Source organism: Lithobates pipiens, unplaced genomic scaffold (assembly GCF_037356315.1).
Source record: "Lithobates pipiens isolate NorthernLeopardFrog02 unplaced genomic scaffold, aLitPip1_a1.2 Scaffold_27, whole genome shotgun sequence".
NCBI lineage: Eukaryota > Metazoa > Chordata > Amphibia > Anura > Ranidae > Lithobates > Lithobates pipiens.
In genome coordinates, this window is record NW_027507788.1 from 140,734,738 (window position 1) to 140,750,148 (window position 15,411).

General features: G+C 42.9%; 1 protein-coding gene across 1 annotated transcript in view; it reads left to right on the forward strand.

Moving 5' to 3' along the window:
- The first annotated feature begins 7,202 nt into the window (after positions 1-7,202).
- TMEM278 (transmembrane protein 278) overlaps positions 7,203-15,411 on the forward strand; it is a 223,010-nt gene continuing 214,801 nt past the window's right edge. Inside the window, exon 1 of the mRNA XM_077457575.1 lies at positions 7,203-8,216. Coding sequence (XP_077313701.1) covers positions 7,947-8,216 — 270 coding nt within the window. The 5' untranslated portion in view covers positions 7,203-7,946. The remainder of the gene's footprint in view (positions 8,217-15,411) is intronic.

The following is a 15,411-nucleotide window of genomic DNA, read 5'->3' on the forward strand; positions in this document are numbered from 1 at the left end:
CCAGAGGTGGCTGGGACTGTTATTGAGGTTGAGAGGCAGAGTGGACTGAACATACTTAAGCAGTCCCTGGGGGGGTTGTAATTTGTAATAACTTTTTAATGGCCAATTGTAATTGAGGTCATTTAATAAACATAATTTTTATTTTAAAATGGATGTATTGCTAGTTGGAATTGGCACACAAACAGTCATCTATACATGTTATACTCTTTGGACTGTATTTATGTTGCGGTAGTACCACTCACTCATATACTTACTATTTTATAAATGTCCTAGAAGTAAAAATCCACTTGAATATTCTACATAAGTTATAATCCCTATCAAACAAGTTAAAACACACTCACACCTTCTTCCATTTTTTTTTCTCAGATCAAAGAAAAACTTGATTGCATTCAAAGCTAAAATTCAGACTTAGCAAATTGTGTCTAAATACAAAAGGCATGTATATTCTCACTCGACTCTTGGTGTCCTTTGTGTATTTCTTATAGATCTGTACAGTACCCTAGCAGCAATCTAGTAGCAGCTTCTGTACTTTGTCTCAGAAGCTTCCTCTAATAAAGACCAGTCCCCACTGCCCTCTCTTCTTGTGCAAGGTGACTGGTCTTCTCAACGCCCCCTCCTGTAGATTTTTGCAGGCAGACTGTAGCGGGTGGACTTACTGGGCCCCTCCCACAGCTCTGCTCTCTGCACTGACTACTTACAGCATTTTAATCATTTGCAATCATTGCTACGTTTACAAGGTAATATCTGGGTTTGCAAAGATGTTTAGTGCACACAAAGTGTATTTATATCCTTTGTGGCTATTGGAAAATATACTACATTTAAATGAACAGTTCTCCATCTGATATTTTGTTTTAAACCAGTAGGGTTCTACATGTGATACATTTATGTACAAGTAGTGCTAGTAGCAGTGGTGGCTGGTGCTCAAAATTTTTGGGAGGGCGCAAACAAACTGAAAAATTCAGGAAAAAAAAGCCCCATCGATTGCAGCCTCACTGTGCCCATCAAACGCAGCCACTGTACCAAACGCAGCCACTGTGCCCATTAAAAAGCAGCCAATGTGCCCATCAAACACAGCCACTGTGCCATAAAACACAGCCCCTGTGCCATCAAATTCAGCCGCTGTGGTTATTAAAACGCAGCCACTGTGCCCATCAAACGCAGCCGCTGTGCCCATTAAAACGCAGCCGCTGTGCCCAGCAAACGCAGCCACTTTGCCCAGTAAGTATAATAAGACATATAAGTAATATGCAGTGTGAGGCAAGCTTTATTTCCTGTAACCAACAGAGACCTTAGAATGTAATGGGGCTATTTATAAATTAAAATAGAAAAAAAAAACATAGAAAAAAGTTGTTGCCCATAATGAACAGGTTTCACAATTTATCCTTCCTGAAAATCACTCAAGCAATCCTTTTTTTAAGTCCTCCAAATTGCACAGATACAGTGTAAAGCAGATACAGGTACATTGCATTTTACTTTCTTTGTATGTTTCGCAGTAAATTTTGTGCCACTCACTTTATGTGTTCCTGTTGTATTCTGAATCATTTAAAATAAAGTGAAAAACCATCAACTGCATAGAGCCTGAGAGCAAGATTTCCTTGTGACTAAAAATAAAAATGTCCCTGCAAAGAAGACCATAAATACATCTCCTACTGCACATGCTGCTGATCTCTGTGCCCCAAGTGCTGCCACTGTGCCCCCTGTCCGGCACTTACCTTGACTCAGGTGATGGCGGCAGCGATGTCCGGTGTGTGGTGTCCTCCATTTCTTCTCCTGCCCGCTCCTCCTCTCATCCTCTGCTATGATTGGATGCCTGATCGGCGCCCAATCACAGCACCTGTCGTTTTAGCTAATCAGGGCACAGGTAACACAGACCTGTGCACCTGATTGGCTAAGGGGCGGTACAATGTTAGCAAAGCGAATTCCTTTGGTTGCTAAAATACTGCTGAGTGACAAGGAACGCACAGCGTTGCGCCCGCATCTCACTATTTTGGACGCCTATTAGAGCCTACAGCTCTAATCAGGTGCTTCCAAAAAACACCCCCGCCACTGTAATTCAGGTGCCCGGTGACAGAAAAGGGGCCGGGCACCTGAATAGGGGGTGTCAGCAGCAACTATAGATAGATTCATGCAATGCATGAACCTATCTATGGTGATTAGAGAGTGACAGGAGAGTGGGGGCTGCGCTCCTGCACCCTTTATGAACGCACCACCACTGGCTAGTAGAGCCCTCCCTTCTGTAATGATGTCATGTTTTTGTCTTTAAAATTACTAAATACTAAAGAGCCCCTTAAACCCAAATATTCAGAAAATTATTTGTATATTAATAGGCACAAAAGCATGCAGTCTGAAAAGAAACTTCAACCCGAGCTGACACACAGCAGTATTAAATAGATCATGTTGATTTCAATCTTCTTTAAGTCAGGATCTTATTCATGACTATTGTTCAGAGAAATATCTTTTTCGACTGAACCTGAAAAGCAGACTAAAATGTTTTCAAAAGCAGATAATTAAAATGAAACAGAATATTATATTTTCTTAAAAATAATTTCCCTTTATTCACTGGCTATCCAACGATTCCCAAATGCAGATACCAGAAGGTTATTTTTTTTCTTAAGCTTTCTGTGCATATCTGGAATGTGATGAGCTTAATATAGGACCTTTGTGATGTAGGCAGGGGTTGGACAAGGGTGGGAGGGACAGAAGAGACATGCGCCCTGGGCGCAGTGTTGAACTGTGGAAAGGGGATATATTGGAAGCGTATAGTGCTCTGTTCTCCAGTACCTCCCTGACAGAAAGGACGGCAGTGTCACTCCTGTCAGAAGAAGCAGGGGACTCAATAGTTGCTGGAAGAAGAATTCTGCTTTCTGCTCCCTACAATAGCAGCCAACTGTGGGTGGAAAAAAGTGGGTACCTGCTGAGAACACACCTCTGTCTCAGCATGATGCCACTGGGGAGTGATGGCAGGCTGCTCTTCTTTCTGGCTTTCTTGTCATGTGTAACAGCACATGATCAGAGAAGAGGAAGGAGAAGCTGCCTCTGGTGGGTGCTTCACTGAGAAGGAGGTCTGAACTGAGTGAGCACACTCAACTCAGCCCTAGACCTCTACTCCTCAAAACCCTCCAAGAGCCCCTTGACTTCCTGTTTCCCTTAAAACCCTTCAGCACCAGTGGCAGTGAAGTTTTTGGATGGGGGGGTGCCAGACCCCGCCCATCAGTGTTGACCCCTCCCACTTCTCATAAACCACACCCCTTATATAATCCACCCACTCCGTCCCTCGTATTCCCCTTGCTTCCACCAATAGTGACAGGATTATACAGCTCAGATCACAGGACAGAGTATATATCTCGATAAAATATTGACTATAACTATAGTATAGCCAGTAGTTATTGTAGTGTATCCAGTAAATGTATGTATAGAGTGTATATATATATATATATATATATATATATATAGTTTATGCAGTAGCTATACCTAGACACAGATACAACACTAAAATGTGTATATATTTATATATATATATATATATATATATATATTCATTTCTTCTTTCTTAACCCACAGTACTTCAAGGGTGACTGTACTATACATGAGCACAGGTCACCCCCAGTGATACAGCTCCCAATGAGTACATGACAGTAGTGCAGGTACCTCTTAGAGCAATGCTAAATTCTCCATCAATTACAGGGTTACAAAAAGCAATTTTTACAGGAGATCAAACACAGGATAAATGAGAACTATGCCCCTAGTAATAACGCTTTGTTATATTAGAGAGGGGGCTCATCCAAGTCTTTATAAAGCACTTGTCGGCAGTGAAAGGGTTTCCAGGATTATAAAGAGGTAGGAGATGAAAGGCCTGTACAGATAAAACTCAATTCATGGCATCACTAAATGTTTGTGAAGGTCTTAGCTGGTAACAAGGACAACAAGGCAGCAGAAGACAGGGGCAGGAAGGATTTTGGAAGGGGCCAGGGAAGGGGGGGCTTGGAGAACTTTCTATGCTTTGTACCTCCAAGCAGTTTGATGTTATTTATCAGCCACTGCCTAGTCCTGGAGCTAATAGGGCCACTCAGTGAGGTCAGGCAGAGCGTGGGTTTGGGTCTCGAGTGCAGAACGTGGCATGCTCTCTTACCTTCCTCCTTTCTGCAGCTCCACCCGGGCCGAAGAACGGAGTTGCCAACGTCACTTTCGGCTTTCGTCTGCTTCACAAAACCCAGAAGTGACCTCAGGGTTTGAACAACAATGCTCAGAGTGATTTTACGGGCGGAAGCTACTCAGCGTTCTTTATTGCGCCGCAAGATGGGTTAAGAGCCCGCAAATGAAGCGCCATGTATGCAATCTCATGATTGCATAGACATGGCGCTTCCCATAGTGCACTGCATCTGGCGCCACAGTGTACTATGTTAAATGCCTTTTTTATGTCTTAAATTGGCTGTTTTAAATTCTTTTTTTTGTGACTACAGGAGGGGGGGGGGGGCGGCACCCAGGTGCCCCCTATGGACTGGCTGCCCCTGTTCAGCACCCTCCCTTCCACAGTGCCCCCCCTCCCAAGATCCATTTAGTTCCATGCACCCCTCCCAGGTTCCCTACCTCATCCCTCTGATATAAATGTCAAAGCAGCCCTCCTCCGACAGAGACACAACTGAGACAGAGAAATATTTTCTTCACTGACACATATCCTTGTCCATTCTCTGCCCCTTGCTCTGCTGTGCCTGGGGAAACTGTCCCTCCTGCCTACCCCTTGTCCCGGCACTGCTCACTCCCCTTCCTCTGTGACAGCACTGGCTTTTCAGGTACCAGCTCCATCAAATGGGAGAGAAGAGAGAGTTAACAGCACTGTGTAAGCTAAGATTTAGAGCGTATGCAGAGGTACTTTTTCTTATCCCACGTACACACGACACGCGACTGCCTCACGTCGATATACGTTGGCAGAAGGGCAAGTACAGGCAGAATCACGTACCTGTACGTTGCCCTTTAAGAGGCAGCGGGGGCGCGCACATGCCCCACCGGAAGCGCGCTCAAGCGCCCGCAGGAAGCTCATTGAGTCGGGTCAAGGGTCCCGCAGACTCGATCGCCGCGGGGATACCCGCGACTGCCTCACGGAGAGGGAGAATGGAGAGATGCTATAGTAAACAAGCATCTGCCTAGCAACAAGTGACACTGATCTCTGCTCCCTGTGATTGGAGCAGAGATCAGTGATGTGCCCAACACAGCCACGCCCGCGCAATTGTCATTTAAAGCGACGCAGTGCCGAATGGCAAAAAGTGCTGTGGTCAGGAAGGCGGTAAATTCTTCCGGGGCTGAAGTGGTTAATACCTCTATTGAATTGGCACTCACACAGCAAGGCTTCCCTCAAGTAGCTCAAATCATAGAAATACAGAAAGGAACACCAGACCAAAACCAGATGACAAGATTATTTTAATTTTTGGTCAACAAGTCAAATTAAAAAGTAATTACTGTATTTATTGGTGTATAACACTCCCATTTTCACCATGAAAATTTGGTGCAGATAGTGTGTGCGTGTTATACGCCAATACTTCAATTTTAGCTGCCTCGGAGGGGACAGGGAGCGGGGCGGGACGAGCGCCGTCAGATTACATACAGTGAGAATCTCCTGTTTACTTGGCGGCCTCTGTAATAGGAATTCCAGTCTCCTGGGCCACCACTGGACCACTGTTCTGTCTATCATAGGAGATTCTCACTGTATGTAATCTGTCAGCGCTCATCCCACCCCCCTCCCTGTTCCCTCTAAGCTGCAGATGGGCATTGATCAGGCTGCACTGATGGCAATGGTGAGGCTGCTGCATTGATGTCAAAGGCGAGGCTGCTGCATTGATGCCAATGGCGAGGCTGCATTGATGGCAATGGTGAGGCTGCATTGATGGCAATGGTAAGGCTGCATTTATGGCACTTATGAGGCTTCAGATCAGCATTGATCAGGCTACATTGATGAAAATGGTGAGGCTGCATATGGGCACTGACCCTTATTTTGCTTCAAAGTTCCTTATTTAAAATATAAGTTTTTTTCCTGAAACTTCCCTCTTAAAATGAATGTGCGTGTTATATGCCGATAAATACGGTATATTGCTTTATATACTTTATCACACAAATGTTTTGTTAACCATCCTGCATGACGAGACATAAAACCACATCTGGCATTAGTTTGCTCTTCAACTGCACTATGGGTGTCATATTAGCACTATCTTTTATTTGAATGTGTCTTCCTTTTTTTGTGATATATCTGGTGACTAATTATATAGATATGTTTGAAAAAGTTTGCACTACTACCCGGAAACATTTGTCTATTACCCTCCCATTTTGTAGCGGTCTGGAGTTATGTTATGTTTTTGTAATTGTTATTTCTAGAAAATGAAAAAAAAAAAATTGAAATCTTAAAAGTAGTTATACGACTTGTATATTATTGGACAATATTTGACAATGTTTACCAACAATTTAAATTTATTTTGCAATGTCATCCACTTTTGGTCTAAAGCTCCTGTCTGTATTTTAAGGGTGGTTTGCAAGACTACCTTTTTATCCCTTCCCTTCACCTCTGTAATTATGTTGGAGGCTAGGCTGTTCTGTTGGTCTTCTCATCTAGGGACCTTCCATGTATGTATCTGCCTCTAGTGATGGGAAGTGTGCTATGGATTACTGTGATTGACAGCTATGTCAGCCAATGAGAGGAGTGCAAAGCACATCTGCCCATCAGACATCTGCACTTGCCCTGGATGAAAGAGATAAAAAAACTTGACGGACTGGCCTGCTGGTAACTTATTAGGGTGCTGGGGAAAGTTAATAATTATGAAGTAGAAGAAGGCTTAACGGCCTTTGGGAGCAAAAGTGGGGTGACAATTGTGACCTCTGTAGCTCCTTGTTGGACTATAATCCAAGACTGATGTTGAACGCCAAAATAATTATTCCCCGACATTGAAGATAAATTGGCTGATGCCTCACTAGAATCGCTGTTTTGTTTTCTTTTGGTTCATCTTAATTAGAGAATGTGGAAATGAATGAACTTATGCCTTTTATTTAACCTTGCTTTGCAGAATGCTTTTGAAAACAATTCTAGTCTAGTACAGATGAACAGTTGGATATCAGGGTTCGTTAAAAGAATCAGCTTTGAGTGTTTCTGGCAGCTGAAAAGATTTCTGCTTGAGAGAGCTTACAATCTCTTACTGAACCGTCCTCGTGCAAGGTTTTCCCTTACACGCTTCTAGACAGGTCATGTCGTGTTCGATTTGCCTCTGTCAGTAACGCACTCAGATTGACACCCACACTTCAACACCTATCAGGCGCACTCTTGGATCGATCAGCACAAGACTTCATTACCCCCCCAGTGAGGAAGTGTGACAAAAGTCAGAATTGGTGCACGCAATAATGACATTAGCTGCAGCCTGGAATAACCCAAAGTGACGGAGCAAGACCCAGGTGTAGATCAGCTAGCTGCATGCATGTTAAGCAGAGAGGCAGCTGCTGTGGCTCCGGTAGCAGCCCATTGGCTAGTAGCAGCAGACTGTTCTTCCAAGCAGGATCACAAAGCTTAAGCTGTGAATAGAGAAACATCAAGCTAGGAATCAGCCAGCTGCTAATACAGGAGCTTATCAAATATCACTTCTGTATATAGCTTCTCCTCCAAGACCATTATGATCACCTTACCTGGACAACTTTTCACATCTGCCATTCTCAGGATCACCCCCAAGGATGTGAGAACAAAAGCATCTTTCAAGTAGGTCCACTGTAGAAAAGCTGCAGATCCAAGGGGCTCAATATTAAAGAGCATCTCTACTACTGACAAAGAAACTGGACTATCTAAGAGAGCTTGCACTTTGCATTTAAAGCGGTCAAGTGAAAGTGTGAAGAGCAAGCAACTGACAAAGTAAAATAACACTTTCACCAAAGAGTTTCACAGCCCTGCCTGGAAGATTTCAAGAATTGCACATCTAAAAATGTCTGACCAAGAGATTGAGGACTTTGATGTGGACAGTATATCTGACACTTCTCGAATGATCCCAAGCCTCCCTCCATACAACATGGATGACCAGCTCCTGCCCATGGAGACCCGGAGCAGGTGGGGTTGCTGGATTTGGACAGTGTTTGTCTCTGGAGCTAACTTTATGGCATTTTTAGTTAACTCCCTAGTCCTGGCTGTCATATTCTCTATTGTCTTGACTCCAACTATCGTTGTGGTCTACTTTGGATTTAAATGCCACTCAAGGGTAAGTACATAATGATATCTGTCCCTGTGACTTGCACCTATAGAACCTATAAAAATACAAGGTGTATATAGTATAGTTAATATTGTGGCAAGACTGAGAAACAAAAGTGCTGAACATAATGGAGCAATCTATAGCTCTAAGAGTTAACAAAATATAATACGAATACCACTTCAGAAGGTTGTCTTATGAGTGTAGTGTTCGTTGCAGCTCTGTAAAGTATAATTTTCCAAGCTGTGCACCTTTTACCTCCATACTCTACAATTCCCTGGAGTGCACTGGGTACGAAGGAGAGAGTTTCATTCACAATACAACTGATTTTGGTGCAGTTCTGTGACAATTTATCTCTGAATATGAATAATTACAAGACACATACGGGAGAGCACTGATGAAAAAAAAAAATGCTTTGGAACCTTTCAGCTAATGCCCCACTGTTCTGGGCTAGCTCTGTAAGGATACATCTATGGTTTATGGGCAATTGGGTGCTTGTATTACAGGCACTAAAGGGGGAATGTGCAAGTTGGCTGATACAATCACAATACCTTATTTTTTCAAGTGTTGTATAAATCATGTCTTAAACACATAAAAGTAAAGACAAAGTTGGAAAAAGGAAGATGAGGGAGGAAAATAGAGACAGATAGATAGATAGATAGATAGATAGATAGATAGATAGATAGATAGATAGATAGATAGATAAAATAAGAGCAGAATAAGACACCAATAAATAGAATTTGAGACAGGTAGATTTAATGAGATAGAATAGATAAAATTAGATGGATAGAAAGACAAATAGATAGATAGACAGGTAGAATAACGAATAGATAGATAGATAGATAGATAGATAGATAGATATATAGATAGATAGATAGATAGATAGATAGATAGATAGATAGAAAAAAATAACAGCAGAATAAGACATCAGAAAATTGAATTAGAGACAGATCTATTATTATAATAATAATTATAATAAAAATAATAATAGATAGATAGATTGATAGATCGATAGATAGATAGATAGATAGATAGATAGATAGATAGATAGATCGATAGATAGATAGATAGATAGATAGATAGATAGATAGATAGATAGATAGATAGATAGATAGATAGATAGATAGATAGATAGATAGATAGATAGATAGATAGATAGATAGATAGATAGATAGACAGATAGATAGACAGATAGACAAGCAGACATATTAATACATACAAGCACTTGTAGATAGTCCAGATTTATAAGACGTAAAATATGTCACCAATCATTCAAAGTACAAGCGATATAAGTACAGGTAATAATACAATAATCCTTTGTTAGACAAAAAATATCTGTAAATATCATCCTATAGCCCTAACATTAGGGCTTATCTGACTTAAATTTTTTAGGAACCATGCAAAGGCCAACTGAGGGTTGTAACCCAAAGCAACCATCTGGACTTCACCAGTTAAGAATACCCAGGTCAAAGCTAATCTAATTCTGACTTCTAAAGCTAATGTGTGTTTTTCTCATCTTACTTTGGTCTGTTAAATTAAGGTCATAGCATTTTTATAGAGGTGTCAACCCAATTTCACAGTATCCTATTTGCACACTGCTTCATTTTTCATGGACAAACCATGGGAGTAAAGGAGTTAATGTACACAAGACATGAAGATCATTGTCATGTATGATGTGATAGCAATGTGGATGTATAGAATCAGCTTCCATCAGTAACTGGAGATAACTGCTCAGACACCAAGCTGGCATTTACAAATGCTTCTAGACCTGGAATGGAAAGCAATAAGACACATGGCATGCTGGATGTTGTGTTGGATGTTTGATTATACTTTTTGAAAGGTTGGTAAAAAGCTACTGGTCTAGGCAAGCAAACCATCTTTCTCCCCTTTGTGTTCCTCTCCCAATTTTTCTTGTCAAAATGATTTTGTTCTTTCTAGATCTCTTTTTTTTTATTTTTTTTTATCCAAAATCATTTCAGAACCATGGATAGCAAGATCACTATATTGTGTATGACTGTACTTGTTATGCAAAGCAAGCTTCAATAAAAGTGAATAAAATATTAGATAGATAGATAGTCCTTGAAATGACTGTGTTTATGTGATTTGAGCCTCCAGGTGCTGCATTCAGGCAGCCCATTCAGGTCTATGGGGATGCAGTAGCTTCAAGGACACTTGACCCAATTTGACAGATGTGCAGATGCAGATGTGCAACCCAGAACATCAACTGTCTGCATGGGGGGGGGGGGGGGGGGGGCGCTCACCAGCTTCTGCATGCCTGTCAAGTTGGGACAGGTGGCTGTGTCCACAGCTGCTGCAACCCCATAGACTTGAATGGGCTGCCTGTACATGACACCTGGCGGTTCAAGTAAATTAAGCACATGGCCCATTCACAGACTATGGGCCTCAGCACCTGTCTTAATAGATAAAATAATAAAAAACAGCTTTTGCTTTAATCCAAAGATTTTCCCCTCAGTACATTGTTACTGCCATTAGATGTCTTAAGTATGATGGCCAGCATCCTTTAACCCACTTTTTGTGAGCTTGGGTCATCTTGGAACCATCCAAGCCTGTGGCTGGGCAATGAAGGGGAAGCAGCACTGTGAAAAGCAAATCTCTCTGTCAATCTCCTTTCTTCTCCTATCAATATGCTTCTTGTTGTTAGCACATTAACTGATTAGCTTGTTGTGCTGCTTCTTCTTTTCAAACTCCTGCCCTGTTGCACAGGGCATTGCAAGAAGTTTTGTAAACAAAAGACTGCTACAGTGCTGTCGTCCAGTTCTGGGAGGGCATCCATGGATGCCCTCCCAGAACAACGCCCCTGCACAGCTGATCATAGATCGGGGTAAAGAACCAATCACTGTGGCCCTTTACTATGTGATCAGCTGTGTTCATGCTGATCACATGCAAATAAACTTGCCGGTTATTGCCATTCCTGCCATTTGCTGTCACAAAGTGAGAAAGGGACAGCCAGCACCAGCAATTCTGAGAGGGCACATTTACACTGATAATCAGTGTATTATATTTTATTTACTCTTAAAGCGGGATTGCACTGTGGAAAAAAATATTAAAAGCCAGCAGCTACAAATACTGCAGCTGCTGACTTTTAATAAATGGACACTCACCTGTCCCGGGGTCCAGCGATGCCGATCGATCGCTCGGCTCTTGGCTGCTGCCGTCACCATTCTTGGTGAGGGAATCAGGAAGTGAAACGCTGCGGCTTCACTTCCCGGTTCCCTACTGCGCATGCGCGAGTCGCGCAGAGCAATAGGAATTGTCCGCGCTGTCTCTGGGACTCGTGTGTGTCCCAGCAGACAGCGCGCAGGGACAGGAAGAGGCATAGACTCCAGTGGGAGTCTATGCCCGGATGTGGGTGTAAATACTTGTCTTTGACAGGTATCTGCACCCCCCTCCCCCCTGAAAGGTGCCAATTGTGACACCGGAGGGGGGAGGGTTCCGATCAGCGGAAGCTCCAATTTAGGGTGGACCCCCGCTTTAAAAACATTTTCCTATGATAAATGCTTTAAATCTAGTCAAGCCTAGTCCTATGTTAGGATACTTTTGTTCCCTTGTCTTCTGCCATAAAGAATGGATCTCCTGGATTTTTTGAATGACCTTTCTCTATATAGGGACACCGCATATGGGACTAGAGCAATTACATTTTTTTCTCATATATAGTTTTATTTGACCTATCGTGTGCTGTAATCTCCTAGATATTGTTCTTTATCTGTTGGGTTGTGTACTAATAAAATCTTTTGTAAAAGAAGTATAGGAGAAACTGTACACACTGCATTAGATACTGTGCACACCGCCTGAAGTGTATTAGAAACTGTACACACTACATTAGATACTGTGTACACCGCCTTAAGTGTATTAGAAACTGTACACACTGCATTAGATACTGTGTACACCGCCTAAAGTGTATTAGAAACTGTACACACTGTATTAGATACTGTGTACACTGCCTGCACTGTATTAGAAACTGTACAACAGCTGCACTGTATTGTATACTGTGTACACCAACAGAAGTGTAGTAGAAACTATACACACTGTATTAGATACTGTGTACACCACCAGAAAAGTAGTAGAAACTGTACACGCTGTATTGGATACTGTGTACACTGCCTGCACTGTATTAGAATCTGTACAATAGCTGCACTGCATTGTATACTGTGTACACCACTAGAAAAGTAGTAGAAACTGTAGACACTGTCTTATATACTGTGTACACTGTCTGAAGTGTATTAGAAAGTATACACCACCGCCTGAAGTATATATATGGGCTACAATAAATGCAGAGTATATATACATATACAAGGCTTTTTTTCTCAGAAAATAGGTGCAGGAACTCACCCTCCCCGCCCAAATCCACACCCCCAACCCCACCCAAACCCCACCCCTAGATACACCTTCCTTAGAGGAGAGAAGTACAGTTGCACCAAATAATTGTAATAAGTAAAGGCTTAGAACAGGGGAGGCCATCCAGTGGCCCGGGGGCCACATGTGGCCTGCAGAGCCCTTTGATGTGGCCCGCAACCTCCTGCTCTGGAATGGCGGGTTAGCAAGCCCAGATCGCAAGTTGCCAACCTGTCATACCACAGCATTAGTGTTGTGAATGAAACTGGTGGTAGAGGAAGAAAACGGCAGCAGAGCTGAGCCCATAAGCTGATGCTTCCTGTATAGCGCCGTTTTTTGCCACAGGCAGAGTCTATGGCAAAGTTCAGTTAACCCACAGCACTACCCTGCACCCGCGGTGTGGGTAATCATCAGTGTGAAAGAAGTTTAGGCCATTTTCACACAATTGGCCCTCAATTCACCTCTACAGAGCGGCAGATGTAAACAGACTTTTGTCCGTTTACTCCCGCCTGCCTCCAATCCGATAAAACAAATAGAAGGGAGTTCACCCCCTTCCATCTGGGTGTATCGGTTTGGAGGGTGTCATGGTTATGCAGTGATCTTCCTGTGTTTGCTTACCTCCCCTTATGTGTTCAGACTAAGAGGCCAGCCACTTCCACCTGGTGGTTTTTATAACCTCTCATCTAAGCATGGCTCCACCCCAGGTCCTATCAGGGAGCCCTATATTAACCTGTGCACTGCAGGCCTTCAGTGCTGATCAACCATTGTGTATTCCTTTGTGTGTTAGCTTCCTGTTTCCTGCCGTGTGCTCTTCTACTGTTTTCCGTTACCGACTTTGGCGTGTCTTTGACTATCCCTGTTTGCCTGTGATCCTGACCTTTTGGCGTGTCCCCAACTATTCTTGTCTGCTTGTGGCCCGACCTTGGCTTGTCCCTCACCATCCCTATCCTCCTGTTGCCTACTGTGGGTGTGAGCTGGGGGACCCTGGGGGTCGTGACCTGGAGCCAGTTGCAGCCAAGTCCATCCTCACCACTAGAGGCGCTGGTGAACACCTGCTGGCTCTTAGACTCCGCGCCCCAGGGAATCTTACGCTCTAACCCCAGTAGGATCTGTCCCCTGTCTGCAGCAGTCAGCCGTAGGGTCCACAACCTTGCGGTGCACTCCTGATCCCTACGGTGTGCATCTGTCACCTCGTCTCAAGGTGACCTGACAGAGGGCCTATAGAATAGCCGTGACCTGTCATCCGCCCACTCCGATCTTGGTAACCCGCGACTGGTTACCAAGTTGCTTAAGTGGCTCTCGCTCTTATAAAGGTTGGGCACCCCTGGCTTAGAACTATGTATCACACAAGGCGCATGGTTCAGGAATGTGTAACACACAAAGTACAGGGCTGTGATTGGCCAAATCATGCAGGTCAGGTGCATGCTTTGGCCAATCATCATACAACAATGCACTGCAATCTCACAGTGCATTATGGGGCGCTCCGCGGCACTCAAATTTCCCACGAGCACCTAATAATATTTGCTGTTCTGTGAACGGGCAAACACCTGATGTTTGAGTTGAACTTATGTTCAACCTGAACATCGATCTCATCCTTAGTGGTTTGTAGGTGGGGAAGAGACACAGGAACTTGCAGAACTGAAAGTTCTGATTAGTGGTGTTACCCTTTAGCAGCATGGTGTGGCATGGGTGTGGGAATCAGAGTTACAAAATGTTTGAATAAAATTATATATTTATCAGATAGAGCAGTTGATACTCTGTCCCTGCCTTTCTCTGTCTCTCTGTCTCATATATATATATATATATATATATATATATATATATATATATATATATATATATATATATATATATATTCAAAAGTATTGGGACACCAGCCTTGACACGCACATGAACTTTAACCACTTCCAGACCGGACCATTTTGATGGTCAAAGACCAGACCACTTTTTGCGATTCGGCACTGCATCACTTTAACTAACAATTGCGCGGTCGAGCAACGTGGCTCCCAAACAAAATTGACGTCCTTTTGTTCCCACAAATGGAGCTTTCTTTTGGTGGTATTTGATCACCCCTGCGGTTTTTATTTTTTGCGCTATAAACAAAAATAGAGCGACAATTTTGAAAAAAAGGCATTATTTTTTACTTTTTGTTATAATAAATATCCCCCAAAAATATAAAAAAAACCATTTTTTTCCCTCAGTTTAGGCCGATACGTATTCTTCTACATATTTTTGATTAAAAAAATCGCAATAAGCGATTATTGATTGGTTTGCGCAAAAGTTATAGCGTTTACAAAATAGGGGATAGTTTTATGGCATTTTTATTAATAATTTTTTTTTTTACTAGTGATGGCGGCGATCAGCAATTTTTATTGTGACTGCGACATTATGACGGACACATCGGACATTTTTGACACATTTTTGGGACCATTGTCATTTATACAGCAATCACTGCTATACAAATGCAGTGATTCCTGTGTAAATTACACTGGCAGTGAAGGGGTTAACCAGGGGATGGCAGTGTAGGGATTCTTAGGGGTGTGTTACTAACTGTGGGGGGCTGGGCTTTCATTTAGTGAACACTGATCTCTGCTCCAATCACATGGAGCAGAGATCAGCTTCACTAGTTGCTAGGCAGAATGGGGAATTGCTGTTTACAACAACATTTCTCCATTCAGCCGCCCCGTCAGACGATCGTGATGGCAGGGTGGCATTAAAGATTGGACGTACCTGTACGCTAATATGCCTGCCCGTGCCATTCTGCCGACATACATCGGCGTGTGCTGGTTGGGAACCGGTTAATGGCATCCCAATCTTAGTCCCTAGGGTTCAATATTGTGTTGGCCCCCCCTTT